Source organism: Daphnia pulicaria, chromosome 1 (assembly GCF_021234035.1).
Source record: "Daphnia pulicaria isolate SC F1-1A chromosome 1, SC_F0-13Bv2, whole genome shotgun sequence".
Lineage (NCBI taxonomy): Eukaryota > Metazoa > Arthropoda > Branchiopoda > Diplostraca > Daphniidae > Daphnia > Daphnia pulicaria.
The window spans coordinates 21,359,471-21,386,483 of NC_060913.1; the positions used below are offsets into that span (position 1 = coordinate 21,359,471).

The 27,013-nt window shown below is 40.2% G+C and overlaps 6 protein-coding genes and 1 long non-coding RNA gene across 13 annotated transcripts; 2 read left to right on the forward strand and 5 right to left on the reverse strand.

Annotated features, from left to right (window-relative positions):
- Positions 1-362: 362 nt before the first annotated feature.
- On the forward strand, positions 363-1,814 carry LOC124326114. The gene is made up of 5 exons (XR_006915510.1): positions 363-776; positions 851-982; positions 1,056-1,176; positions 1,246-1,492; positions 1,588-1,814. It is a non-coding gene; the product is annotated as an uncharacterized LOC124326114 (long non-coding RNA).
- Positions 1,815-2,869: 1,055 nt separating this feature from the next.
- Positions 2,870-8,733, reverse strand: LOC124326160 (myoneurin-like). Of its 6 annotated transcripts, none has more exons than XM_046784834.1 (6): positions 5,193-5,494; positions 4,822-5,114; positions 4,518-4,724; positions 4,039-4,445; positions 3,427-3,978; positions 2,870-3,299 (listed from the first exon to the last, which is right to left on the reverse strand). In XM_046784834.1, exons 2-6 carry the CDS (start codon positions 5,022-5,024, stop codon positions 3,289-3,291), a joined length of 1,380 nt encoding a protein of 459 aa, XP_046640790.1. In that variant the 5' UTR covers positions 5,025-5,114; positions 5,193-5,494; the 3' UTR covers positions 2,870-3,288. The 6 variants fall into 6 exon arrangements, with proteins under 6 accessions (XP_046640790.1, XP_046640809.1, XP_046640818.1 ...); XM_046784862.1 differs by lacking the exons at positions 2,870-3,299; positions 3,427-3,978; positions 4,039-4,445; ... (1 more) ...; positions 4,822-5,114; positions 5,193-5,494 and adding exons at positions 6,125-6,554; positions 6,670-7,221; positions 7,282-7,688; ... (1 more) ...; positions 8,256-8,363; positions 8,442-8,733; XM_046784853.1 differs by lacking the exons at positions 3,427-3,978; positions 4,039-4,445; positions 4,518-4,724; positions 4,822-5,114; positions 5,193-5,494 and adding exons at positions 6,670-7,221; positions 7,282-7,688; positions 7,761-7,967; positions 8,076-8,245 and having other exon boundaries at positions 2,871-3,299.
- A 1,351-nt stretch (positions 8,734-10,084) lies between these two features.
- On the reverse strand, positions 10,085-12,582 carry LOC124320618. Of its 2 annotated transcripts, none has more exons than XM_046783466.1 (8): positions 12,453-12,582; positions 12,321-12,396; positions 12,129-12,257; positions 11,875-12,064; positions 11,708-11,818; positions 11,364-11,635; positions 10,509-11,298; positions 10,085-10,451 (listed from the first exon to the last, which is right to left on the reverse strand). In XM_046783466.1, the coding sequence occupies exons 1-8, from the start codon at positions 12,580-12,582 to the stop codon at positions 10,332-10,334; spliced, it is 1,818 nt and encodes a 605-aa protein (XP_046639422.1). In that variant the 3' UTR covers positions 10,085-10,331. The 2 variants fall into 2 exon arrangements, with proteins under 2 accessions (XP_046639422.1, XP_046639420.1); XM_046783464.1 differs by having other exon boundaries at positions 10,509-11,301.
- A 44-nt stretch (positions 12,583-12,626) lies between these two features.
- Positions 12,627-14,471, forward strand: LOC124320620 (carbohydrate sulfotransferase 11-like). Its single transcript, XM_046783468.1, has 3 exons — positions 12,627-13,087; positions 13,172-13,422; positions 13,489-14,471. Exons 1-3 carry the CDS (start codon positions 12,946-12,948, stop codon positions 14,134-14,136), a joined length of 1,041 nt encoding a protein of 346 aa, XP_046639424.1. The 5' UTR covers positions 12,627-12,945; the 3' UTR covers positions 14,137-14,471.
- A 71-nt stretch (positions 14,472-14,542) lies between these two features.
- On the reverse strand, positions 14,543-17,742 carry LOC124320619 (inosine-5'-monophosphate dehydrogenase 1-like). Its single transcript, XM_046783467.1, has 11 exons — positions 17,420-17,742; positions 17,283-17,331; positions 17,117-17,218; positions 16,923-17,051; positions 16,711-16,860; positions 16,185-16,472; positions 16,036-16,126; positions 15,850-15,968; positions 15,661-15,781; positions 15,296-15,596; positions 14,543-15,191 (listed from the first exon to the last, which is right to left on the reverse strand). Exons 1-11 carry the CDS (start codon positions 17,515-17,517, stop codon positions 15,086-15,088), a joined length of 1,554 nt encoding a protein of 517 aa, XP_046639423.1. The 5' UTR covers positions 17,518-17,742; the 3' UTR covers positions 14,543-15,085.
- Positions 17,743-18,244: 502 nt separating this feature from the next.
- Positions 18,245-19,293, reverse strand: LOC124320751 (complement C1q tumor necrosis factor-related protein 4-like). The gene is made up of 3 exons (XM_046783635.1): positions 19,192-19,293; positions 18,688-19,077; positions 18,245-18,591 (listed from the first exon to the last, which is right to left on the reverse strand). Coding segments are annotated over exons 1-3 (591 nt in total). The 5' UTR covers positions 19,194-19,293; the 3' UTR covers positions 18,245-18,392.
- Positions 19,294-19,855: 562 nt separating this feature from the next.
- Positions 19,856-26,721, reverse strand: LOC124321220. The gene is made up of 6 exons (XM_046784129.1): positions 26,318-26,721; positions 24,197-24,407; positions 22,294-22,492; positions 22,015-22,152; positions 21,483-21,752; positions 19,856-21,411 (listed from the first exon to the last, which is right to left on the reverse strand). Exons 1-6 carry the CDS (start codon positions 26,610-26,612, stop codon positions 20,479-20,481), a joined length of 2,046 nt encoding a protein of 681 aa, XP_046640085.1. The 5' UTR covers positions 26,613-26,721; the 3' UTR covers positions 19,856-20,478.
- Positions 26,722-27,013: the final 292 nt, after the last annotated feature.

The following is a 27,013-nucleotide window of genomic DNA, read 5'->3' on the forward strand; positions in this document are numbered from 1 at the left end:
TGCTTGAGCTGTGGGGGTCTGGTCTCCAACTGAACTCTGAATATGCTCTGAACACAAATAAGGTTTGGTTAACTTCATTTCTTTTTTTGGTTAACAATTATTTTTTCTTATGAGGAGAAAATAATTTTCATATTTTGCCTTCTTTCTTCTGCCTTTACAGGTGTCAACACACTCACTATCTTGTCAGATACTGAATGGAGTGGATTTCTTGCAGGTCAGACAGATTATCTTTGTTATAGAATTGAAGCCGACAACGTCCTGGACACGGCGGTGGGCGGCTGGACAGGACAAGCTGAGGGGTTTCAGATTCACGATAAACTTGCATTTACGATATTCACAAGTCTCCCTACAGTGTTAAAGCCTTTACCTATTTCTTTTTTTGTGTGTCTATAAATTGATAAGAATATTCTGACCTCATTGTTTTCACAGGTGAGCACATAATATTTTCGCCATTAAGGATTGCTGACTTAAATTCTCCACTTCAATGGACAAATTATTGGATGCCTCTTCCAATTCATCAGAAATTTAGAATTTTTTTTAGATTCTTTCAAAATCAATCCAATTTTAACAGCACGTAAGTGTGATACTCCTCCTTTTACTGGAATTTCCAATAGGACACCGACGTCAATCACAATTATGCTGTTTCTTCACCTGTACTTTGAGATCCTGGCACGGAGCTCATTAAAAAATTGTTGGCTGTCGCCTGTCGATCCTGAGAGGAGAGTGCCGCACTCCTCTGCGACCCTTTTCAATATCAATACTATCGTCAATACTACGTAAGTTCAATGGTCAATTCCTTCCGCTTCATTTGATTTTAAAAAATGCGTTGTAATTGTTTGAGTAATTTCAGTGTGGGAACTTCAGCGGAAATTTCTCCAAGAGACTGTGCCCATCCGTCACTGTGGTGTGATACCATCTGAGAAATTCTACGTTTCGAATAAGTTATCTCGACTTCAAACTTTTGTCAATTTTTTATAGTCACGTGAGTAACATTTAATAGTGGTTTATTTACATTTGGTTTATTAGCCTCTCTTCTTTTGGTCTATCTGATGCAGCTGGAATTTTTGTAAGAGCCAGCGGCAAGTACCGGTGACTAGACTTCCTACAAGGTGGATCATTAAGCTGATACATTCACTACGCATCACATTTATTTTATTGGTGCATTTTGAGAAATGGGTAATGTTGAAATGAACAGAGTTTATCTTAAAACCTGAATACTGTAACTAATTAGCAATTTATTAAAAGATTTTCGTCTGGAATTAGGCTTTGCTCAGTCTCCGCGAACATAACTCTTCTTCGGGTGTGTAGTTGACGTTTGCCAATGTCCATTACATCGTCAAACAACATGAAGTGACCTCAAGCCGTTCATTCCTCCATTCAGTGCTAAATTCGAATGTGGCTCAAGCTTCCGCGTCCCAACTTGTGCACATCCAATTCTACGACAGCACGACTGTAGTGGAACTGACAACACAATCAAAAGAAAAATGCAAGGGTAAGTTAATCAATTTAGCTTGTTTGTCATTAGTTCAAATCAGCTTTTCTTTTTATTGTTAAACTTGTTTCGCTGGGGAAATTTATCCCCTTCAGATAAGTCGATTTCCCAGTGTCACCAAACCCTCGTCCCGTAAATTTAAACATGGTGTTCCTCGACACAGGTCGGCTCCAAGGTCGGCTCATCTTATAGACTACCAACTCACTTTAGAAATGCTACAAGCAAATATCAAGAGCTCGTTATTGACTTGAATTTTTATTTGATGTGTAGATATAATAATATTGCACACTGCATTTTTATGGTAATACATTTTAACGATGAAAATTGAGATAATTTAAAGTATGTAATTGCACACAATTCTGTTAATTCGATTCAATGAAAATGTTTTTATGTTAGGGCCTACTAGTGTTACTAGAATTATAATTACTATGTTAGAAAGCTATTTAGAAACCGATTCAAGGAAGGTAAGAATAAGTTCCTTCAACTTATCGCTTTTGAATTTATGACAACTATGCTTTCATCAAAATTTATTTTTGAAAGGGTAAATTGACACATCTTTCAAGTGCTGGAAATTGAATTATCGTAAAAAATTTAAGTCGACATGTTAGATAATTTCATTGATTATGAAGCTGCCGATAATATTTGTTAATCAGCGAAACCAAAACCGATTGAAATTTAGTGTGTTAAAATTTTACCAGTATCGATCAATCATCGATACACAAGATTCTATTTAAGGGGATCATCCACTGAAATTAGAAATATATATTTATTTTTATTATCATTATTGTGGAAGAGTTGCTGTGTTGGATTAGGCGTCACTTGTGAACAGGTGTGCCTTACCTTGGGGATGGGAGTTCAAATCTCCCAGTGAACATTAGAAGTGGCTCACACACCCGCTCTGGCGCCACTGTGGTGTCACAAATCTAGTGAATCCAGGCATTGTGTTCTCGCCTCCCGAGTGATGACCTCTGGTGAGTTCTCATTGAACCTAGATTCCCAATTGGTAATCAGTCGCTTCAGGAATTAAGTACCCGAAGAGATGCTTGATCTAAAGTCAAGCTAGAGTGACATTCATTTTGGCTAAAAATCGTTTGCTTTTACTTTCTCGAATTCTTTTACGATCCTTTATAAACTTTGATTGTATTACCTCTTTGTTAAGTCTAACATGAGCCAAGTCCGAATTGGAATTTTAAAATTTAAAAAATGTTAAATAACCAAATAAATGGCCATGATTATTAAACCTTTGCTGATATTCCGTAATTGACATTTTTTTCCACACCAAATCAGACTTAATTTCAAACGGTTTGTTCCGTAGTCTAGTAACTGAGAAACATAAAAAACATCACGAAATGAAATTTGGAATACGCGAGTTATTGAACGAACACAAATTCTTGTATTGGGAAATAAGCAAAGAAATGTCGAAGAAACGTGATAGCGTCACCAAAAAGAAAACATTAATAGCTTCCCTTGTCTGTATAACAAAAATAGCATTTTAGCTATTTCACTGTAGTATATCACATAAATCAATATCCCTCATGCAAATGCTTCAGAAAAGTCAAAATCATAACATAAAACAAAACTACAGAAAACAAAAAAGAAAACTAAAGTTTCTGACTACATTCAGTAAAATGGAAAAAATGTGACTTGCTATGAAAAACATAACAATCATATAGCACAATTCAGTTAGGTCTTCGTAATATCTACTAGACACATTCACATTCTTCAAGTTTCATCCAAAGGTGATCTAATAACATCTTCCCGGAACATTCAAGTTACATTGGCCAAATGGGCCAGGCTTAGAATTCTCCTAAAAAATTATACAATAAACTCATATTACCTTTTTTTTAAGGAAAGAAAATGACACTGTCATAATATCGAGCATAATATCTTAACTAATGATAAGCAAATTAAAACAAACAAAAAATCCAACTCACCAGTTGAAGATGGATGTTGGCAGTTCTTAACAGTGTTGAGAGCAAGTAACATAACGTTTTCCACCATTTCTAGATGTTCATTTATCTCCAAACTGACGAAGACTGGAAGTATTTCGTACGCATATTGTACAGCTCTCAGAAAAGTGTTGCGATCCATCGAGGTTTCCACCATGTCTCTCCAGCGACCGACTGCTATTTTAGAAGCACTCCATACATATTCGAAGCATTCGATGGCTTTATGACGAACTTCAACCTCCATGGAAATGCGAATCTGGTGCATGATGGAAGCAGAAAGATCCAGCAAACGCTCCAGTAGAGAAAGCACCACGGGGAGGGTCGTTGCTAGTAAAACCTCAGACTTCAGTTTGCGGGCTTCTTCATGGATAGGAGTCGCCAAAACAGGCAGCAACGAAAATCGTTGTGAAGGTGGATGATCATCAGAAGAAGTGGAACTGATGAGATTTTTTCTCATTTCCACGGATTCGACATTTTCTGAATGATGACTACTGCTGTCAACAACGTTATTAATAGAGGTATAAGATGGAGCCGAATCTTTAGAAACAGGAAAATGAAAATTAGTGTCAAGTTTCTGAAATAAAAGACCAAGTTCACCTTCAGACTCTTCCTCAGCAGTCTTTCTGTTGCTTCGTTTCTTCTCGACAACCGGCGATTCGCCATTTTCTCTGTTGACAGTTCTGTTTTTTACTGTAATGCGTAACTTACGCAATGGACGATCAACAGTGTTTCTTTCAACATCTTCTTCCTCTCGAGGTAGGTCACATGCATCAGTAAAATTAACGTTGGTAGACGTACTGCTGCGTTCAACAGATTCGTTATTAGACGTTGATTTATCCCTAGATTCGTGCACCTGTGAATGCCGCTTAAGATGACCCTTTTGATCTGTCGTGTATTCACAACGGCTACACTTAAATGGCTTCTGCTCACCATGGGCGAATGTCATGTGATAACGAAGCCTTGATGGATATGGAAAGGTTCGACAACATATTTCACACTTATGTCTGTGGGAGTTGGCGATTCAAAATGTAAAATGGCATGTTGCTTCAAACGAAAGTGATTTTATGTTTAGTTACCTTTGTCCTCTTGTAGTGATCCATTCCTCGTCTGATTCTGCTCTGTGATTTTTTCGTTCCATGTGTTTCTTTAGGTTGTGTTTCTTGGAAGTTGCATATTCACAGCCGTTGCACTTGAATTTTTTGTAATCAGAGTGGACAGCAACATGGTGACTTCGGAGATGAGATGGAGCATGAAAGCGACGATCACATAGAGAACATTCATATCTAATAAAAAGTATAATTTATGACACAAAGAAGTATGTTTGACAAACTATTTGTTTCCAGTTGCAGATAAACATTCAAATGCAAATAATTTCCATACCTAGGAATGTGATGGGCCTCATTGTGGTGTTGCAGGGCGGCTTTACCAGAAAAACAGAAGCCACAACAGTCAAGGGGTCCCATGATCTTATTGTGGATCTCCTTTGTGTGGCTTTTTAATTTGTTCCATAAATTACTGGTGAAGGGACATAGTGTGCAAACAAATGAGCCATTTCCTTCCCTTGAAGACCTCTTATTCCCCATGTTGTATGGCTTATGTCATGAGTTTGGATTAGGCCGATTAGCGAACGCTAGTTTGTTGCAACTATTATTACTTCGTCGGAGCCGGTATTCCTACCAAGAAGTTTTTAATGAAATTGTTAAATGCCAGCTTTCAAAACTCCAATTCTTAGTAACCAAAAAACTGTTAACCTTATTTCCAGAAAATAAGAAAAAGGGGGTAATCGTGACGAAAGGAAATGAATAAACACCGGTAACTCAACGGTGGGAACTGTCAACTGTGATGAAGTCTAAAAATGAGCAACTTATTGCGGAATTATGCGTCTGCTAGTTGCTACGGCAACACATGTCGTGAATTTGTTTTCTTTTATTTTTTTATCATTATCAAAATTTTTCCTTTTGCTAACAATTTCGATTGTAACAGCATATTCATGTTCACGGATTTATTTAGTAGGGAGGGGGACAATCGAGTTTTATGTATTTATGGCGTACATCCACTGAAATAAAAAATACATTTTTATTATTGCTGTGTGTTACTGTGAAAGAGTGGGTATGTTGGATAAGGCGTCACTTGTGAATAGGTGTGCCTTGCCTTGGGGATGGGAGTTCAAATCTCCCAGTGAGCATTAGAAGTTTCTCACACACCCGCTCTGCCGCCACTGTGGTGTCACAAATCTAGTGAATCCAGGCATTGTGTTCTCGCCTCCCGAGTGATGACCTCTGGTGAGTTCTCATTGAACCTAGATTTCCAATTGTTAATCAGGCGCTTCAGAAATTCAGTACCTGAAGAGATGCTTGATCTAAAGTCAAGCTAGTGTGATATTACTTTTGGCTAAAATGTAAAATTGTTAGCATTTCTTTCTCGAATTCTTTTACGCGAGCTTTTAACTTTGATTGTATTACCTCTTTCTTAAGTCTAAAATGAGCCAAGTTAAAATTGGAATTGGAATTTTTAAATTTTTAAAATGTGAAATAATCATGGTCATGATTATTAAACCTTTGCTGATATTCCATAACTGCCATTTTTTCCACAAACAAACAGACTTAATTTCAATCGGTTTGTTTCGTAGTCTAATAACTGAGAAACATAAAAACATCACGAAATAAAATTTGGAATGCGCGAGTTATTGAACAAACACAAATTCTTGTATTGGGACATAAGCAAAGAAATGTCGAAGAAACGTGATAGCGTCACCAAAAAGAAAACATTAATAGCTTCCCTTGTCTGTATAACAAAAATAGCATTTTAGCTATTTCACTATAGTAAATCACATAAATCAATATCCCTCATGCAAATGCTTCAGAAAAGTCAAAATCATAACATAAAACAAAACTACAGAAAACAAAAAAGAAAACTAAAGTTTCTGACTAAATTCAGTAAAATGAAAAAATTGTGGCTTGCTAGGGAAAAAAAAATCATTAGTGCAATTCGGTTAGGTCTTCGTAATATCTACTAGACACATTCTTCTAGCTTTCATCCAAAGGTGATCAAAACATCTTCCCGGAACATTCACAAGTTACATATTGGCCAAATGGGCCAGGCTTAGAATTCTCCTAAAAAATTTTCAACACACAAACTCATTAGCTTTTTTCTTAGAATGTCATAATATCGACCATAATATCTTAACTAATGATAAGCAAATAAAAACAAATAAAAAATCAAACTCACCAGTTGAAGATGGATGTTGGCAGTTCTTAACAGTGTTGAGAGCAAGTAACATAACGTTTTCCACCATTTCTAGATGTTCATTTATCTCCAAACTGAAAAAAACCGGAAGTATTTTGTACGCATATTGTACAGCTCTCAGAAAAGTGTTGCGATCCATCGAGGTTTCCACCATGTCTCTCCAGCGACCGACTGCTATTTTAGAAGCACCCCATACATATTCAAAGCATTCGATGGCTTTATGACGAACTTCAACCTCCATGGAAATGCGAATCTGGTGCATGATGGAAGCAGAAAGATCCAGCAAACGCTCCAGTAGAGAAAGCACCACGGGGAGGGTCGTTGCTAGTAAAACCTCAGACTTCAGTTTGCGGGCTTCTTCGTGGATAGGAGTCGCCAAAACAGGCAGCAACGAAAATCGTTGTGAAGGTGGATGATCATCAGAAGAAGTGGAACTGATGAGATTTTTTCTCATTTCCACGGATTCGACATTTTCTGAATGATGACTACTGCTGTCGACAACGTTATTAATAGAGGTATAAGATGGAGCCGAATCTATAGAAACAGGAAATGAAAATTAGTGTTAAAATTTCTGAAATAAAAGACCAAGTTCACCTTCAGACTCTTCCTCAGCAGTCTTTCTGTTGCTTCGTTTCTTCTCGACAACCGGCGATTCGCTATTTTCTCTGTTGACAGTTCTGTTTTTTACTGTACTGCGTAACTTACGCAATGGACGATCAACAGTGTTTCTTTCAACATCTTTTTCCTCTCGAGGTGGATCACATGCATCAGTACAATTAACGTTGGTAGACGCACTGCTGCTATCAACAGATTCGTTATTAGACGTTGATTTATCCTTAGATTCGTGCAGCTCTAAATGCCGCTTAAGATGACTCTTTCGTACTGTCGTGTATTCACAACGGCTACACTTAAATGGCTTCTGCTCACCATGGGCGAATGTCATGTGATAACGAAGCCTTGATGGATATGGAAAGGTTCGACAACATATTTCACACTTATGTCTGTGGGAGTTGGCGATTCAAAATGTAAAATGGCATGTTGCTTCAAACGCAAGTGATTATGTTTAGTTTTACCTTTGTCCTCTTTTTATGAGCCATTCCTCGTCTGATTCTGTTCTGTGATTCTTTCGTTCCATGTGTTTCTTTAGGTGGCTCTTCTGGGAAGTTGCATAATCACAGAGGTTGCACTTGAATTCTTTGAGATCAGAGTGGACACAAACATGATGACGTTGGAGATGAGATGGAGAATGAAAGCGACGATCACATAGAGAACATTCATATCTAATAAAAAGTATAATTTATGACAAAAAGAAGTATATGTTTTACATGTTTTACAAACTACTCGTTTCCAGTTGCAGATAAACATTAAAATGAAAATAATTCCCATACTTAGGAATGTGATAGGCCTCAGTGTGGTGTTGCAGGGCCGCTTTACCAGAAAAACATAAACCACAACAGTCAAGGGGTCCCATGATCTTATTGTGGACCACCTCTGTGTGGCTTTTTAATTTTTTCCTTACATTACTGGTGAAGGGACATAGTGTGCAAACAAATGAGCCCCTTGAATACCTCTTATTCCCCATGTTGTATGGCTTATGTCATGAGTTTGGATTATTAGGCCGATTAACCAACGCTGGTTTGTTGCAACTATTTAATACTTCCTCGCAGCCGGTATCCCTATATCAAGAAGTTTTTAATGAAATTATTAATGCCAGCTTTCAAAAATCCAGCTCTTATTAACCAAAATCTTTTAACCTTAGTTCCAGAAAATAAGAAAATACTGAATTTTCTTTCTTGGGGGTAATCGTGACGAAAGGAAATGAATAAACACCGGTAACTCAACGTGGGAACTGGGAAGTCTAAAAGTGAGCAACTTATTGCAAAATTATGCGTCTGCTAGTTGCTATGGCAACACATGTCGTGAATTTGTTGTTTTTTTTTTGTTTTCTTTTATTTTTTTATCATTTTCAAATTTCCTTTTGCTAATAATTTCGATTGTAACAGCATATTCATTCCCACGGATTTATTTGGTAGGGAGGGGGAAAAATCGAGTTTGTAAACAAACATGGTTAATGAAGGATCTGGCTCTGATTAGTCGGATTCAAAGTGGAAACTAAAGAGGAGCAAAAGTTACCAACAAAACTCTGGTTCCGCGTATGGATTCGTATGCTTTCAGCCTTTCATGCACTATTTTAGATTAAACGTGGTTGAAAAAAACTCTTTAATCATTTTGGTTCGATTTACATACTTCTGAAAGTTTAACCCGCGAGTAACAGTGCACGATTGCGATCTGTGCATCGATATATCTCTTTGGTAATTAAAGGAACCACCTCGGAGGCAATTAAGCAAAGAGGATTAGATAGCTATTAAATTATTTATAGTAGGTAAAGAGTGGGTGGTAGGAGGGGGAATAATAAAAATAAAGGAGAAATAGTGTGTTCATCTCGATCCTTCTTTGCGGAAGCTCGATACATCAAAAGTCAAAACATGATGATGGATGTCGAATAAAAGATAGATGAAGACGCCAATTGATAGTTTCGTTTAGTTTTTAAGCCTTTATTCTAGTTTATTTGTTTGCCCAATTAGGCATTTGATATAAATTGTGGCCGAAAAAACTAAGTCGTACGAAGATAGTGTCGTACGTAATAGTAATAAATAAAGAAAAAAGTAGTGATTTTGCTAACGGTATTAGGTCATTTCGCCATAACGATGTTTCGAATGTTCGTTAGTGACCCGCAATCTAATCACGTCACTGTTCACCGGGCACACCCTTGACACATGGTCAATTAATCCCGCACAACTGAGCCCACTCGTCGGCAAGCGCATACAACTTATAACCCTCTAGTGTGACTTTAGATCAAGCATCTCATCCGGCATTACACCTTCAGCACCTGATAACCAATTGGGATTCTAGGTCTGAGCCTCGCCCCGCGTCCGGGACCTCTGTCTAGAATCACTAGATTCGCCGAAATTTCCATCACAGTGGCGCCAAGCGAGTGTGTGAGCAACTAATTAAGCTCACTAGGGGGTTCGAACCTTTGCCTCAATGCGCATCTGTTTGTAAGTGACGCCTTATTCAATTCACCCGCTCGACAACTATATATTTAATTCAAAAAAAGGAAATATTTTTTATTTCAGTGGATGAGAATTTTTGAAAAACTCGCGATTTTTTCCTAATTTTGATTTGAATAAGATCCAGCGACGGAAGCGGAGTGTCTAAAACATCTAGATAGCGGTTGAGCGGCAGCAACAGCGATTGACAATTATCTAAATTTCTTGAGTGATAGGAATTTGGGAGTTCTGACCTGAATGAGGATGCATTTCACTTGCAATTTGCCAGTTAAACAATCGTGCGATTCTAGTCGAAAATTAATTGAAAGATGCCAGTCTGAGAGAAATAAATTACTGGAAACCTTTTTTTCAAGTCAAGAATCAACATTCATTACAGTCGTCTTGCACATAGACTAAATTAATACAGAAATTTGAATTATTTTACCGTAAAAATATGCTCCCACCATTAAAAAATTTCAAATTGAAAGAATTATGTTTTGAACGGTTTTGACTTGAGAATTATGGAGCCGACTACAGCGAGTTACATCTTCACAAGCTATTTTTCTTTACTACATCACGAGATCACAATAATAATCAAAAAACTTTCGACAAAGTATATACGTCACCGAAAGCGTGAGCAAGAGTGGATCGTTGTAAAATAGGCTGCAAAAGTTTATTGATAGGATGCTGGTCGTCTGCGATCCAATTGGTAAGCTGAAATATTTAAAATGCTGAATGACAATGACTGGCAAATTTATTCAATAAATTCACCTTTTCGAGCTGCCTTCGAACTCCATCAGTAATCCGGAAGATTTCAAACGAATCGGCTGAACCTTCAGCGTTCAAACAGCCGTTTCGTTTGTAGAGATTCAACTGTAAAATACTTTGTGAATAATTTCTTTGGAACTCGTCGCGAAACAAAATTTGAACACGGGCCGGAACAAACGAGGAGGGGTCGGTAAATTCAATCAAGAAGCCATAAGAACACGCTAAAAATGGGAAAGAGAAGATATGATGAAAGCGAAGGGAATCAGAGTAGTTGATCTCGAGATTCAATGAGGGTAAATAGTCTTCATCGTGCGAGTGAATCTGGAAGCGCTTTCGATAAAGTTGAAGTATCGTATGATTCCAGTGTCCAGATACATGCATATCGAACAATCCCGACATCAAAACTACTGTCTCCCAATTCCAATGGCCAAATTGATGGAAAATCTGTCGAAGATCTAAGTGAATCGCTCGTTCCAAAGATGAGGTGCGGACTTTCTGTGTAATTTCAGTCACAATTTGAGGCTCTGAGTCCGAGGGCTTTAAGTCAACTGTCATGTTGCCTTCAAAACGATAAAGGGCAGAGCTGACGTTGTGTCGTAGATCGAAGACTCGAGAAGATGAGTTACTTTCAACTAAGCCAAACAAATAATTTATCGGTATAGCACTTGGATGAGATAAGTAGTTTCCTTCGGAGAATGCTACAACTTTTCGACCGTCTTGTGTCGGTTGAATCACAGAATTGCTAAACCATCGCCAATCGAATGCCAGTGACACAAGTTCGAAGCTCAACTCTCTACTAAAATAAAAAAATAGTATTTAAAAGAGAAGATATTTACGCATTTTTAAGAGTAATATTACTTATTCAGAGTTGATGAGTTTATTTTTAATGACAGAAGCGATTGTGCTCCAAAGACTATTTCAGCTGAGAGGAGGAAAGCTTCTTCTGAGGTACTCCAATTAGCGTTAAAAACCAGTTGATCTAACTGGTAATTAGACGCCTTTCTTTTTAGATGAGCTGAAACCATGCCGCCGTCCAGAGAACGTTCAATTTTTCCGTCTGCAAGCAAAGAAATCTGTAAACCTTGGAGGTTTAATACAGTTTCAAAAATGCAAGTTGATTCAGAATTTTCCTAAAAATTCCACAGAAAGGTATTACAAATTATTATTCCTTAATGTATTTAAATTCCACAATGGTTAGGTACCTCAAAAGGATTGCAGTTGGTTGATAATGTACCATTGATGATTACTGTTTTTTTCTCTGGTATTTGATATTCATAACTAAATTTCCATTTGTTGATTGGAATGTTACCTGCCTATAATAATAAACTAATAATTAAAAATATATCTCAGAAACTAGTATTAGAAATACCTGATTGTTTATCATAATCCTGTTACATTGAAAAGAATATTTCTCAACAGTCTTCATGTTTCGGAAGAGAATTTCAGTATTCCCTAACATTTGATAAAAATAAAATTCAACAGGTTGGTTGAGAAAATTACCAGTGAAAGAAAAATTGAAGGCTGAAATATTCTGTGTAACACACACTACGCCATTAGATCTATTTTAATTGGTTGAGAATTACTGGATTACCACAAGACTATTTTAGCAACAAGAATTCATACCTCAAATTTGACTGAAGAAAATATTTTGTTTCAGCAGTAACTTCTGAAGTTACCTGATGTACTTTGATTCTATAGTCATTCCAAGTCATCATAAACACTGGGAGTAAATGTTCTGGCAAGCAGGTTTTTCTAGGGAAAGATTTGTTGTTATGTTAAAAGACGTAAAAAACCTCCAATTGAAAAATCAATTACGAACGGTGAAGACTGAAAACATTGTCAGTATGTGTAACAGCTGAAGAAATGGTGTACCGCATCGCAGCAAGAAACACTGAGATCAATCAAAATTTCAAGTATACTGAGATATGAAAAATTAAGAAAAATTACCTAAACAGGAAATAAAGAGATTCGTTTCCATCACACTCTTCTTGAGACTTTTTCGTAAAGACAGTTGGTATTTGTAAATAAACAGACAATAAAATTCAAGGTTGCCGGATGTGTGAAAAAGGAGACTCATGTGACGTCACACGTGGGTTTCCAGTATAAACAATCATGGCGGCAGTTTCCGCTCTCTGCTATTGAATGGAACTGCTTGATGGTGCCTTGTATTAGTTACTAGTTAGTGTCCGCTTAGCTTTATTGAATAGAAATCTATAGGGAAATCGAGTCATACTTGTTAGTTGTCATAATAATTACAATGTTACTACCTAAATTACCATCGTTTGTCACTCAAAAAGTCGAAAGGCGTTTCATCCACTGAGTAGTGATTGTAATTATTGGTTAGAACTTCATTTCTCCCAATAATTTGCAGGGTTTCTTTCATGAATTCAACAAAATATTTCCCCCTAAATTTTTCTTATCAAAATTGTGGTTAGTCAAAATGAGAGTTGTTTTACTTCGAAGGAGTAAGCAGCTAGTGTTAGTACTGTTATTAGTGTTTGGTTTATGGATTGGTATAATTGTTATGAACGACAAACTTCCTGTTCATCACATCAACATGGTATACAGTGCAAAAACTTATGGTGAGCAATAAATCATGATAATGGTTTTTAACAAAATTGTATGTAAAACTTACGTGGTAATATACATTTATTTTGTTTCTATAGATTCCTTACAAGCAAATGCTGGTGCTGACAATAAGTACTTACCCGAAAAATCTATAAATGTTTTGGACATGGAGCAAAGTGAAAGAAAAAAATTAGCAAAGGAGGTTTGCAAACTTTCCCAGAAAAACCCAAATCTTGACTCTGTGATAAAGGACAGGGTGCTACTTGATCACATTATAGTTGATGACGAACATAGACTTCTCTACTGCTATGTGCCAAAAGTTGCTTGCACCAACTGGAAAAGACTGCTGGTAAGCCAAGTTTTCTCAAACAGAATTTTTTGAATTTCATATTAATCATCATAATTCTGGCAATAGATGGTATTGATGGGTAAAGCAAACACCACCAATCCTCTATCCATCGTAGCAGATGACTCCCACCGTTTAAATGTCTTTCGTCGCCTAGACAACTATACCGGAGAAGAAATTCGCTACCGGCTAGATCACTTCATGAAATTTATGTTTATCCGGCATCCGTTCGAGAGGCTCGTATCGGCTTTCCGCAACAAATTCGGTCAAAACTCCTCAAGCTCCGACTACTTTCGATCGCGCTACGGACGTCAGATCATCAAACAGTATCGCGCGAACGCTTCAGAAGAATCTCTTGCACGAGGGCACGACGTCACCTTCCGGGAATTTGTGCAGTACATCATCGATCCACGCACGGTGGCCCGTACCAACTTCAACGAGCACTGGCGACCAATGGTGGACCTCTGTTTGCCTTGCACTATTCAGTACAACGTGATTGGAAAGTATGAATCCCTCATGGATGACGCATGGCTAGTGCTAGAGAAAGCCAATCTCAATCAAAAAGTTAGCTTTCCCCGATCTGAACGCCCGTCAAACACCAACTCACTCATCGAAGAGTACACCAAACATCTCTCAAGGGAGGAGCTGCTACACCTCTACCACATTTACGAGATGGACTTCCGGCTCTTCGACTACCATTCTCCAGGGTTCGATTAATGGCCAGCGCTGGCATTATTAATCAATTTATTGAAACGCATTCGTTGCATTTAAGTGGACTTAAAAAAAAAATAGTTTGTGTGATATGTCGTTATGCTTATATTGTCTCGAGGGGCTTTGTAACCGGTGATGAACGTCAGGTTATGTAGAACCGATGTTAATTGAAAATGGTCTCAATTACTTACCTGCGTATACTCGGCTTTGAACTCAAAATTTTTCTACTTGAATTTCTGGACCATTTACAAAAAGCACCCTTTTCTTACGCCCCAAACAGATAGCTTTGTGCAATGTGTCGTCCTATTTTGGCCAAGCTGAATACATCAGAATACCTTTAACTGTATCAACTCCCATTTACTCAAAATACGTCGGGTGTAGAGCGAGTGGCGTCAGATTAAACTAGAAGAAATTCCACTATAAATCTATATTTCATTCCACAGAAATATTAGAATAAACAACGATATTCAGTCTCGTTTCATTGTTCTCCAATGCGCGGGAATCTGATAAATGGTCAACAGGACATAGGCTGAGGAGCTAACACAATTATACAGTTTTGGTTGATCGATCTAATTTGAAATTTTCTCATTTCAAAAATAATCATTTAGAATTCATTAAGGGAAGGGTTGATTTTCTAAAGGAAAACCAAAATTTAGTTTGTCACAGTGTTAGGGAATGTGCCGAGAAATAGTCGGACAAAAGAAGTAAACAGGTGTTCTAAACAAGAGCACCCAAATGGTCAGTTGAAAGAGTCGTAGATCTAACTTGGATTGGAGTTTCATTTCTTAATTGAGATTGGAAGCGACATCCATGGCTTTGGAATAGGATGCAAGTCCCAATCTCAATTTCGGCTCGACTTCAATCCAAGTTCCGACTATGGCTCCAGGTCTAGTTAATATCAATCAGCTGAGCATTTTGGATTAAAGCTGTTGACTGGATCCCGTTGTTTCTCCTTTTAAAACAAACGCTTTTCGTACGAATAGAGGCCGTGGACGCCTCCCTCCATTTGAGCCGAAGGAGTACGGCGCTCAAACTTCAGTTCTCCAGAGTACATCATTGCCCTGTTGGAAAAAGTCCTAATTATAAGAAGCCATCGTAACGCTTTGAAATCTAAACATTTGAAACGACGAAATGAATGGTTGGAATATCGTGATCTAAAGCCTACCTTAAATGGGACAGAGATCGAGCTCCAATATCCTGGCAACCATGACGAATGCCCGTCTGAAGATAGGGCAGGAAACGCAAAGCAGATCCTCGATCCTGAATAGCACCGCTAACGCCTTGTGCTACCTTGATTTTATCAGATTCACGATGGAAGTAGCGACTGGATGCCGCTCCTTTCGTGTCCTTCTTCTCCATGGCTTCAAGACTACCCATTCCGCGGTATTTTTTCAGCCGGACACCATCAGAGAAAAAGTATTCGCCGGGAGATTCAGTTGTTCCAGCCAACATCGAGCCCATCATGACTAATTTGAAAATTGAATGGTGATAATCTTTTCGTACTTATTCAAGATATTGAATCAATTTTACCTGTTGAGGCTCCAAGGGACAGGGCTTTGATTATGTGACCAACGGACTGAATGCCTCCGTCAGCGATGACTGGAACTCCAAAACGGCGAGCATATTCGGCTACTTTATAGACGGCTGTTCCCTATTTAAGTTTAAATATTCCAATAAATATCTAATGGCAACAAAAAAAAAATGCTGTGGATTAATTACTTGCGAGCGGCCAACAGCCATCACTTCCTGCGTGATGCAAATTGATCCACTGCCCATACCAACGCGCAACCCGTCTACACCAGCGTCGATCAGATTCTTGGCCTGAGCAGCAGTAACAACTGTAATTTGAAACAAAGACAAATGAATACGTGTTCTACACAACAAGGAAAATCAACGCCGAAATACCATTGCCACCAACTACTTGCAGATCGGGATAATGTTGCTTGATGTATTGAATCATGTCGATTTGGAAAATCGAATTGCCTTGGGAGGAGTCCTGAACATAAAAAATAATTAAACAGTTTGAAATTTTCGTAAAGAAATAGCCAATTTACCAAGACAACAACATCGACGCCTGCTTGGACCAAGAGCTGCAACCTTTGTTTGTCACCTTCGCGAGTGCCAACTGCAGCGCCCACAAGTAGCTGTCTGCCAGGATCCATTGATGCAAACGGATACTCTCGCGATTTTTTCAAATCGGTTCGAGCAATGAGACTCACCAGTTCACCGCACTCGTTAACGATGGGCAATTTGCCTTTCTTGGATTTTTCTAATATAGCGTTAGCTTCTTGAAGAGTGACACCGGATGGGGCTGTTACCAAATCTCCAGCTTTGGTCATCACCTAAAGGAAGGGGGGGAGAAACAGGAATAATTGAATAACGAAGAATTAAAATGTAAGAAAGATTAAACAATTAAAGCAAAAAGCCGTGTCTTTCGGTCTACCTGGCCGAGTTTCCACGAGCGCTCCTTTGTAAGGGCAGCAAATTAAAAATGAATGCACACTGATTTTAAATTTTATGCCTTTCAGCACTCAAAATGTATAGTAGGAAGAAAAAGAAATAGATTGATGAGGCACTTACATGTTCCAGTGGAATATCAGTTGACTTTTCTAAGAAATCAATGTCTCTTGAAGTGACTATGCCAACAAGTTTTCCTCCCATACGCCCATTTTCAGTTATAGGGATACCACAGAAGCCTTTCTTTCTTTTAATTTCCAAGACGTCTCCAACCTGATTATGTAAGAGAAATTATGATTTATCAGCACTAGCATGTAAAATTTTGGTATATTTACAGTATGTTGAGTTGTCAGCACAACAGGATCTCTGATAAAGCCATGCCTGTATTTTTTCACTTTGGAAACTTCAGTGGCCTGATATTCAGGGCTGCAATTGTGGTGAATGATTCCAATGCCACCACACAGCTAAGAGATAAAACATTATTTAATCAACCAAGCTTTGAAAAGAAAAGAGAAAGCTTGAACTTTACTGCAACAGAAATGGCCATTTCAGATTCAGTAACAGTATCCATAGGGGAAGCAACGAGTGGGGCCTTCAGAGTGATTTTCTTTGTCAGGGCAGATGTCAGGTCCTACATAATTGCAAAAGGTCTTGAAGGTATTGATTATTCAGGATAAGATATTTTAATAGCTTACCACTTCTTCAGCTGCAAAATCAATAAACCCAGGTAGAATAATGAAGTCACTGCAAAAAAAAAAAAAAAGGTACATGAACGATTAGCATGAGGTAGAAAAAACACATGGCTTTAAGGATGGCAACAATTGTTTCTTACTTGTAGGTAAGTCCATCTCCAACGTTGAACAAAGAAGAGCCAACGAGTCCGTCTTCTGGAACGTAAGTAGTTCCACCAGTGATCAAAAAGTCAGCCATAATCAATAGATTTCCGATAGGTATACTACTTTGAAAAATGAAAACAAAATTACTGGGAAGGCTTCGACTGAAGCACAGCTGTCGGCTTTGCAACTACGACTTGGATGGCGATCTCTTATAGAACGCCACGTTATTAATTAAATTTGGGCAGTCTTTTTCACGTGTCTGTGCGTGAACCGTCAGTGAGAACGTGTTCTGTGCGTGTGATTTACATTATTCGAGTCTTCGGGATCCCCTATTTTATATGCATATTTTCTAGTGTGATTGTGCTTCGCTAGGTGTCGCTCGCATAGCTGTCATCACTGGCGGCCTTTTCGAACAAAGGAATAAAAAAGATGGACAAGACAAAGGAAAGCTTTTCTTTTTCCTTTTTCGGAAATGAAAATCTAAAACTTTATAAATAAAATTCTTTAGAAAGAAAAAAGCATATTTTCACTGATATCTGCTTTGTTTAGAAACAGAGGAAAGGCTCTGATTTATTTGGGAAGTCGTGTGTATATTGGAAGGGCTTCTCTTCTTACAGACAGGATAAGCCCGTGGTCAGACGAGTAACCGATTCCCCACCGACTATAATTTCTGATTACCATGAGACAAGAGGAATGACTTTTGCTATATGAGCCTGTGGCATTCGACCATTCTAGACACCCAAACTCGTTTCAATATCGATTAACATTTTGCTCAGCTCCCCCCAAAACCTTGGCACTTGCAAACAGGAAAAAAACTGAGCTACACTCTATAATCGCTTTATTCTCTCACGAAACCAAACAATAGTTATTCATACAAATTGCCACCAGAATTTAGAAAATGTAGAAAACAACCGAAATGTAAAAATAAGCGAAGGACATTGTGGGGCGGGTGATTCAACTGAAAATGATTTAATAGATTCGGAAACCTGAGAAACTTGTGTAGCCACGTCCAGTTTTCGAAGTTTCGTAGATTTCCCCTTCCTTGATGTTGAGATAGACTCGATCGTTCTTGTCTAAATTCAAAATGACCGAATTGGAGGCTGATTGATACCCGACTCGTTCGCCCCAAGCAACGACGACTTCGTCGCTATTCTTCATCAAAGCGGCTCTGCATAATTCAAACACAATTAGGCAATTTGGGGGAACTGTTGTTGTTTGTGTCTAATGAGAATGTTGTATAGCCCATAGATATTAGTTTACTCACTTGAAATGGGAGCCGGAATCAGAGATTGCGGTGAAGGTGAAGAAATAAGAGCCCGGATAGAAGCAGATGAACTCGCTGCTTCTGGAATTCCATCCGAAACCGATATCGCTCAGAGTGGTATCGAAGAAGATCTTGGAATTGGATTTTTGGCTCTTGTCGGAGGCCCGAACGGCGCTGAAAGCCACAGGTTCAACGACCCGTCCAGCAACAGCTGTTGGCTGCATCATGCCGACAGACGGAGACATGGATGCCGATGGGGAAGAGGCAAACGAGACGGGCGACGGCTGCTGAAAGGTCGAAATTTGGCCGGACGGCGATGAAGAAGGATCGACCGGGATTGCGTGGCTGGCCGGAAGCGCCACAGCGCAAACGAGGACTAACAAGCGAAACCTGAGAGACATTCAAACCAAAAAATACAAATAAAAGAACAATTGATACATCATTGATTATATTATCAGCAGGAAATTCGTCTAACCCAATATAAAATCAGACGTTATTACATACATGTTTTTGTGTAAAGAAGTTATTTAGTATAAGACTGTATATAGTCTACTGTCTACTGATGGGTCTGCCAACTTTACCTTTTATAGTTACCAGGGGATTGCAGACGTAGTCACAGGACTTTTGGAGAGGTCAGAGAAATCATTTCGCAAGTGAAATTCGACGAATAATTCATGTCCCGGCGCATCATCAGCAGGTCGACAATGTCTAAAGAATCACCAAATAAGTGATGATTCAACAAAACATGGCTCGACATATAGACTATTGGTCAACATCCAACTCGAAAGACACGATTTGAATGATTAAATTGAAAATGAGAACAACAACGGCAATGATTGTGACAGTTTGGGGGGCTCCCCTGGTTGATTTGATTCTAATTAGTTTCCTTTTTCTTTTGTGTTTTATTGCATCATATCGTCTGTACAGTTTCCGAGGTCGGCTCTACTTTCTCCATCTCTCGTCCAACGATCGCACCCCTCTTGCAAATCAATAATTCATATTACGTAAGATCACGCCGATCACGCGCAATCTGGCGGAGAAGAAAAACAATTCGTTTAAAACCAAAAACACATTTTTTTTTTTTTTTAAATCATTATCCATTTTTTATTGGCTGTTCTCGAGACGCATCCATTGAAACACGATTGAATTGTGTGTTGTGTTTGTGTTACTTTTGTTTTGTTTTGTTAACTTTTTTTTTGTACAGAGGACGACACGATTGATCGGGAGCGATTCGACGTGAATGCCAGGAGACCCCAAAATAGCAAAACAATTCCGGACCATGAAAATTAAAGAGAAAAGAAAAACAGATAAACAACAGGATGAAAATGAAGACCCATAACCGCATCCGCACGCACTCAAACACAACACACAAGTCAGCGACACGCAAAAATGTCGTGAGGGAAACGAAAAAAACATAAAAATTGAGGCCAGAGAAGTACAAACACCCAGTCACCGTTGATTGGAATTACATAATTCACCCGAAACCAGATTGTTTTGTTTTGTTTTTTTCCAGAAAAAAGAAATAATAGAAGCCAATAGAATAATAGCACGCAAATAGAATTAAGTTACAGTTTTCCCTTTTCCCTGTTTCTGCTCGGATTCAGCCATCGATTCGATTCAATCGATTCGATCCTTCGAAAAATAATTAAAAAAAAGGTACACATTTGAATAATTAAGGCACTTGAACAAATCACTTCAACAAATCAATAACCAGGAGAGAAGGGGGGGGGAGGGATAAGCTAAAATAAGTTAAGCTGAGCTGAACTTAATTGCGTCGTTTTGTGTTGTTGTTTAACTAGTGGCGTAGGCGTTGTTGGCGTAGGTGGTCGAGAAAAATCGCCGGTCGCTCTCGATGGTCGTTTCGGCCATTTTAGTTTGACGTCTCTTCTGCCAGATGAATGCCCAGGCGCCGATGAGGACGGCCTGGGCCACCAGGAACAAAGCGCCGGCCATCAGGAGTCCCAGCAAGTTGAGGCACGGTGGCATCTCCGAGTGATGGTTCAAGAGGCCGTCCGAGTTGCGGAGGACGGCCACTTCCGATTCGGTGGAGGCCGTTTTAGTTTTGGCCGGGGAGGTGTCGGCGGCCGCCTGGAACTTGTCGGCGATGCGGATGGACTGGACCACTAGGAGGTTGTGCGGGTCCTGGCCGTTAGCTTCGCTGCGCCTCCTCCTCCTCTTGCCCAGGGACTCGATTTGACGGTGATAGCCCAGGTAATCCTGGACGTCACACTGGACCGGCTCGCAAGTGGGCAGGCAGGGTGTGACGAGCGCCTTGAACTGGACAACGTCCGAGTTGGGGAATTTGAAAGCGTCGAACGGGGCCCGGAGGGTCTTGGAGGTTCCGTTCATGGCGTTGATGGGTCCCATGATTTCCTGGTCGGTCGGGCAACCGCGGGAGTCGATCAGGAGGATTTCGCTGTTGTCGACTCCGTCGGTGGCGATCAGCTCGCGGACAAAGATCGAGTAAGGAGTGTTGGGCTCCTGGATCTCGAAGAAGAGACTGAGCGGGTCGCCGACCTGGGCCGTTTGGACGTCGCCACCCTGGCGGGCTGCGATCTTCATGAGAACCGTCGGCCCTGGAACCACCGTCGACTCTTCGGCGATGGTGGGAACTCGGCTGGCGACGGACAAGTCCAGTCCGCTGGTCAGTGTGTAGTTCTGCAGTTGGTAGGAGCAGCGGAGGGCCAATCCGACATCTTGACTGGTCACAATCTGGTCGTGATGCTGTTTGAAACAATTGCAAAATTTGATTATTAAACCTGTCGGTACATTATGTAATTCAGAATGATTTGTACCTGGATGACGACTTCGGTGAAGAATTTGCCGGGGCCTTCCTGTTTGACATCGCAGCCGAGATCCTGGTAGCCCAACTTGAGTTCGAATTCCAGGCCTCTGGCGACGTCGGTGACGCAAGAGTTGGGTCTCTCCTTGGCGTACAACTTGCCGCTAAAGATGCGGTTGGTTTTGACGCGGACAATCATGTCGGTCGAGCGGCAATCGATGGTCACATTGTAACAAGACGTCAACTCATAAGTTTTCGCTTCCGGAATCTCCAAATAAGGATCCTGTGTCGCCGAAACAAAACAAACAAAACAAAAACCGCAAAAAACAAACCACAAAAAGATTAATAAAAATATACGATTGGAACGAATGGCCAGCCGAATAAAAAACAAACGTGCCGGCCCCCACCACTAAACGTGTTTTCACGCTCCAACGGATCGGTGGATATTCTTGTTATTGTTTTGACACGTTATTTGTTCATTCATCCGATTTTTTTTTTTATTTCTTTTTTGTTGTTGGGGGATAATAACCAAATAGAGTCATCACCTGAATTTGGCTGAGGGAGCTGGCCGAGTGATGGCTGAGCCGGCAGACTTTCTCGCCGGTATCTCCGAAATCGAACGAGTGACAGCGGAAGTTGGAATTGAGGCAAAGCGATTTACAGGCTTCCTCGTCCTCGACATCCTGTTTGTTTTGTTTGAATAATAAAAACATTTAGCCATTATTTAGCCATTGTTTACGGATCGTTTCGATCTATGGCAAACGAGAGGTCGTTGAACTTTGTCCCCGACGGGATGGATGGATGGATTGATGTGTTGTGTATACCTGGTAAACGGCGTCGACTGTTTTGAGAATGCGGCCCTCGGTCCGTTGGAAGTCGCACATTTTGACGGGATCGTCGGCGCAGTTGGTCTCGAAATAGTCCACGTCCGGCGTGGTCGAGTAAGCGGATCGGGCCGTCACAGAGAAACGATCCATGTCGCTCAGCGAACATTCCCCGCTGACGGCGTTATAACTGGCAGAACTGTTGGTAAAACCAACCAACAAAAAAAAAGAGGTAAAAAACAAAAGACGTTAAGAAATTACGACAACATTTATCACATGACACCAAATCATCTTTTGCCCTTTCCAAGGTTGTTGTTAATGTTGTTGTGTGGAAAAGAAACACACACACGGGCTTAAAAAACAATTGAAAGTGCCGTGCTTTGCCTTCGTAAAAAAGATTAGTTTTTCTTGTTTTTTAGCTGGGGTACTCTTGCTGAGCTTCCTTTGGTTATATGTTGAGCCGGACGGCCCGGCAGTGATTATGACAGACGGAAGCATCCGAGGACACATTTTTCTTTTTTGGTTTTCCCACAGTCATTTAATCCACACAATTTTGTTTTTAATCTAACCCCCCTCTCATCGTGACAAATCAGAGAAAACAAGGAACTTTACAATCATCAAACAGGTTCCGATTCTTTGTCGTCTAGAAAAACCTTGATAATCAAATTGAGAGACAGGAAGAATTGAAATATTCCACCGTGAAATGATTGCAGCACATTTTACGAGTTTTTTTTTTCCTATTGTTCTTGTCATACTTTTCTGAATGATTACGATTTTTATCATTCCATATAGGAATTCCTGTCGTCGAAAAATTTAGAATTCCGTTGGCCATATATCGTCTAGACTTAGAGAATTACAACCCTTAATTTAAAAAAAAATAATCAAACGAGTGATTCAACTATATTCGATCCGGTCGACCATTTCGATAGGAATTATTTCGGGGAATTTTTCCAGTGTCAAGAACTGAAGGGGAGGGGAAAGGAACGTCAAACATTTCAGGCAGTCTGTACATTCAAAGATTGTCAATTGATATTAGTTGCGGCGGACCCTATAGTTGGTTGCGGTTGACCAGCAGCTCTCTAACGGGCCCCGTTTTGATTTTTCCGATTGTACAAACAACAACAACAAACAAATGGCTGGGAAAATAACTCGACCCATGTGAATGCCGATTGGCGATTATCGGTTCACTTTCCTCGTTCCAGTCCTTTTAGCTAACGGCCCGGAATTTGTTAAGGAACAAAAAAGGGACAGTTTATTCCCCCAGGAATTAAAAAAAAAGCGATAGTTTTGACACGCGCCCAGGAATCTGGCGGTCAGCAGGTATACTGTATATTACGCAACAAGTTCATTGTTCGTAAAATGGCCTTTTCACTATCAGCTGCTAAATTGTTGTTTTAGGCAAGAAAAAAAAAAGATTCAGCAGCTGACTGGACATTTTTTGGCTTCCTCATCCGGCATCAGGTGGTATGAAGTATACCCCTTCAGGTCGGACGTTCACCTGTAGATGCCCAAATAAATTCATTTCCTTTTTTTTCCTGAAGGGGGAAAAAAAATTCAAAACTCGTTTGAATTATGCGCCAGATTGCCAACCGTATTGTTTCCATTAATTCCCCGTTTTCAACACCTTTAATAGCCACATTTTTAACGAGATACTGGGGCCGGCCTGTTGTTTTTCTTGGTGAACCGAAAATCCGTTAAACGGGCGGAACGACCGACAATTTCCGTGTGAATACGAAAATTACTGGAGCTGTTGACATTCGGAACGCTGGCGGTCAAACAACAAAACAAAATTATGTTCCAGTCGTTTTCAAAATTCGGTATAAAGACAATGGACATTATAACAAGTCTAACTAAATCTAATATAATGGAATGAATGGAAATAATGAGATAATTGGATTTTTACCGGCACTGGAACGTCTTTTCGTTGAGGCAGAGTTCCATGCAGGCTCGGCGGGTGGCCGCCGTTTTCTTCTCGCGGACAAAGGCCGACATTTCGAACGACGGGACCATCTCGTAAGCCCACGGACGATCGACGCACAATTCGCTGGCATTGGCCAAGCAGATCTTCTGGGCGTAAATTGTGTAAACCGGAAACTGCGATTTGGTCAGCGCCTCTGTAAAATAAAAAAAAGACAAAAAATGACAGAAACCCATCAGTCAATTTCAAACAAGAAAAATGGAATTCAATTAAAAGTAAACAAAAAATTCCGAGCCCGAGGGACAATGTAATTTAATCCTCGTAGAAGCGTTACTCAAATTTGAATGCAAATGTCAATCAATTCGGCCATTTTGTACGGTATATCGTTTGTTAGATTTCTTTCCTCTCCGATCCACACGAAATCCTTTTGGGGAGTCGATAAACTCTCGAGTTTGAAAAAATAAAAATTCCGCCCTTTTGTTAATAAATTGCGTCACCCGTACAAACAAAAAAAAATCCCGAATTTATAAAACGAAAAAAAAAGGGAGTGTTGGAAACGGGCTGCTGAGGATGTCGTCACATACACCCACAAAAGGGACGAATCCTTAAAAAAAAAGAAGAAATAAGATGTAAACAAAAGGGGAAACCGTTACGACCGATCTCCTTGTTTGTCCAAGGGGCCAGCGCACCAAACAGCAACACGGAACCGCCGAGTCATTTCGAAAAGGAAGTTTGTCTTGTGAACTCTAAGAGGATTTTGGCCGTGGCCATTAGGTGACGAAGCAAAGTGCTGGCAACTCTCCACGAACAAAAAAATGGCTATAAGATGTTACGTATTATTGTCAAAATAGTTATTCTATCCGCTATGACATTATTTGCAAATGGCGGATCAAAATCTCACACAGCTCCTCCTAGTAGACTCCCCCCTGGAAAACAGTAGCAGAGTGCTTGGTCATTCAGTGTGTGCTGCTCGCAATAATATGAAAACATCACGTCAGTGTTATCCCACGGACAGATCTCGTGGGTTTCCAACACGCCTACGGAATAAAACGTGTTTTTAAATCATCATTCCGAAAGGGTGAGTGACCATCTGCGAGCGTTTTTATGTATAATATTCCGACCCAATAAATGATTCTCGGCAGGCAAAAAGAAAATGAAAAGCAAAAGTCATTGGCCGGCCGCTAGCTGAGACTCAGCATCTTTTTCCTATACAAGATGCTGTTTAGCTACACACATCCTGTAGATTTTTTTTGAACTTGAAAATGTTTGATGCATAAAAAAACAAGCCTCCCGACGGCGCTGTATATAACAAGACGTTCCAACGGGATGAAATAACTCACGGGAGGAATAGGTGCCGAAGAAGCCCATCCCATCCGTGCTGGGACGCTCCGGGCGAATTTCCCGTGATGGCTTTTTTGGTTATCTTCCGTGTATTCGGAGATTGCAAGAAGAAGAAGAAGAAAGAAGGAAGGAAGAAAAGAATAATAAAAGAAGAAGGAGTGATGTATACACGCACCAAAAGGGTCAGGGTGTGTGTGTGTGTGTGTGTGTCGTCATTGCCCACAAACAGACGGAGCTGCTGGGCGGCGCATCTCAATGGACGGGGGGCGCCCACAGGCGACGAACCCGATTCTCTGTTTTTATTTATTTATCCCGTTCACTTTTTTGAAATAAGGAAGAAGAAGAGAAAACCTGTCGAACTTGAACTTGAACTTTTTCCCCATTTCTTATTATCACGACTGTTTGATTATCATCGGAACCCATTTCCAGTTGGCATTTATATTCCATCGAAAAAACAAACTTTTATCAAACAATTTCGGGACTCAGGAATTTAATCTCCTTTTTTTTATTACTTTCCAGTGCTTGGTTTAGACCTTTTTCTTGTTTAACATCTCCATTTAGAGCTTTTTTCTTTGATTCTTTCTTATCGACAGTTCCGCTCGGCTGGATGCCCGAAAGATCATTGGACTATCCACCCGGGGAAAAATCAAGAAAAGAACCCAACAACAAAACGGAATGAACCCTGACACCACCCCGCGACACGGACGGCCAGTTTTTTGGCAAAAAGAAGAAGAAGAAGAAGAAAAGTTTTATTTTATTATTTACCGGGAGTGTCGAAGGCGTTGGTGCGGAACAGGACGCAGAGTCCCGTCTCAAAGTTGAGAGCGGAGCAGCTGCTGTTGGCGCGACAGTTGTCGATGCAGTCGGAGAGCTGGAGCGTGTCGGGCCGCGTGTCCAGGATCTCTTCCGGCGCCGTGAAGACGTAGCCCGTCCTCAGTTCAAAGGTCGTGTCCTGGCCGCTGCAGTCGCTCGTCTCGGCCGACTGTGACTCCACCGGAGCGCTCAGCCGGGCCAGCAACAGCAGCACGGCTACCGCCAAACTTCGACTCGACATTTCCATCGTGGAAATTCAAACACTTGGATGGATGGATGGATGGAATAAAACTATTTGGCCGAATTTGTAATGGAGGAGGTAGTAGTAGACCTTGCGTGCTGGTGGATGAGATGTTCGTGACTGAAGCCTTTGCAGCAAAGGTACTTGGCTTTTATAATGCATGCACAGACTGGTGTGTGTGTGTGTGTGTGTGCTGGGGGGGCCGACGGGCAGCAGGCGATATTATGCCGGACGACTCCAGCAGCTCCACCTCCCACCTCCTCTTCTTCTTCACTCCATCTCAACAGCCCCCGAGGGCGGAAGGGAAAAAAAAACAAGCGACAGGCGAATGGGAAAAATAAAAGAGGCACCTTTACTTTTTTTTCATCAGAAACAGAAATAGGTATAATACTGTTAAGTGCTGCTCC

Bases quoted from the DNA above. Each gene is read 5' to 3' on its own strand.
- LOC124320619 (XM_046783467.1), bottom strand. From the start codon at position 17,517: ATGGCTGACTTTTTGATCACTGGTGGAACTACTTACGTTCCAGAAGAC. The intron at 15,969-16,035 runs GTATTTCGGCGT...TTCAAATTACAG, and splicing joins GCAAGTAGTTGGTGGCAATG to TTGTTACTGCTGCTCAGGCC. The intron at 15,192-15,295 runs GTAGGCTTTAGA...TTTTTCCAACAG, and splicing joins CGATCTCTGTCCCATTTAAG to GGCAATGATGTACTCTGGAG.
- LOC124326160 (XM_046784834.1), bottom strand. From the start codon at position 5,024: ATGGGGAATAAGAGGTCTTCAAGGGAAGGAAATGGCTCATTTGTTTGC. The intron at 4,446-4,517 runs GTAACTAAACAT...CAACTCCCACAG, and splicing joins ATCACTACAAGAGGACAAAG to ACATAAGTGTGAAATATGTT. The intron at 3,979-4,038 runs GTGAACTTGGTC...CTGTTTCTAAAG, and splicing joins TGCTGAGGAAGAGTCTGAAG to ATTCGGCTCCATCTTATACC.
- LOC124320751 (XM_046783635.1), bottom strand. The intron at 18,592-18,687 runs GTGAGTAAACTA...TGAATTATGCAG, and splicing joins GATTCCGGCTCCCATTTCAA to AGCCGCTTTGATGAAGAATA.
- LOC124320618 (XM_046783464.1), bottom strand. From the start codon at position 12,582: ATGAGTCTCCTTTTTCACACATCCGGCAACCTTGAATTTTATTGTCTG. The intron at 11,302-11,363 runs GTAATATTACTC...TTTTTATTTTAG, and splicing joins AACTCATCAACTCTGAATAA to TAGAGAGTTGAGCTTCGAAC. The intron at 10,452-10,508 runs GTGAATTTATTG...TAAATATTTCAG, and splicing joins TTCGAAGGCAGCTCGAAAAG to CTTACCAATTGGATCGCAGA.
- LOC124320620 (XM_046783468.1), top strand. From the start codon at position 12,946: ATGAGAGTTGTTTTACTTCGAAGGAGTAAGCAGCTAGTGTTAGTACTG. The intron at 13,088-13,171 runs GTGAGCAATAAA...TTGTTTCTATAG, and splicing joins ATACAGTGCAAAAACTTATG to ATTCCTTACAAGCAAATGCT. The intron at 13,423-13,488 runs GTAAGCCAAGTT...TTCTGGCAATAG, and splicing joins CCAACTGGAAAAGACTGCTG to ATGGTATTGATGGGTAAAGC.
- LOC124321220 (XM_046784129.1), bottom strand. From the start codon at position 26,612: ATGGAAATGTCGAGTCGAAGTTTGGCGGTAGCCGTGCTGCTGTTGCTG. The intron at 24,408-26,317 runs GTAAATAATAAA...TTTATTTTACAG, and splicing joins CAACGCCTTCGACACTCCCG to AGGCGCTGACCAAATCGCAG. The intron at 22,493-24,196 runs GTAAAAATCCAA...TTTTACCAACAG, and splicing joins GAAAAGACGTTCCAGTGCCG to TTCTGCCAGTTATAACGCCG.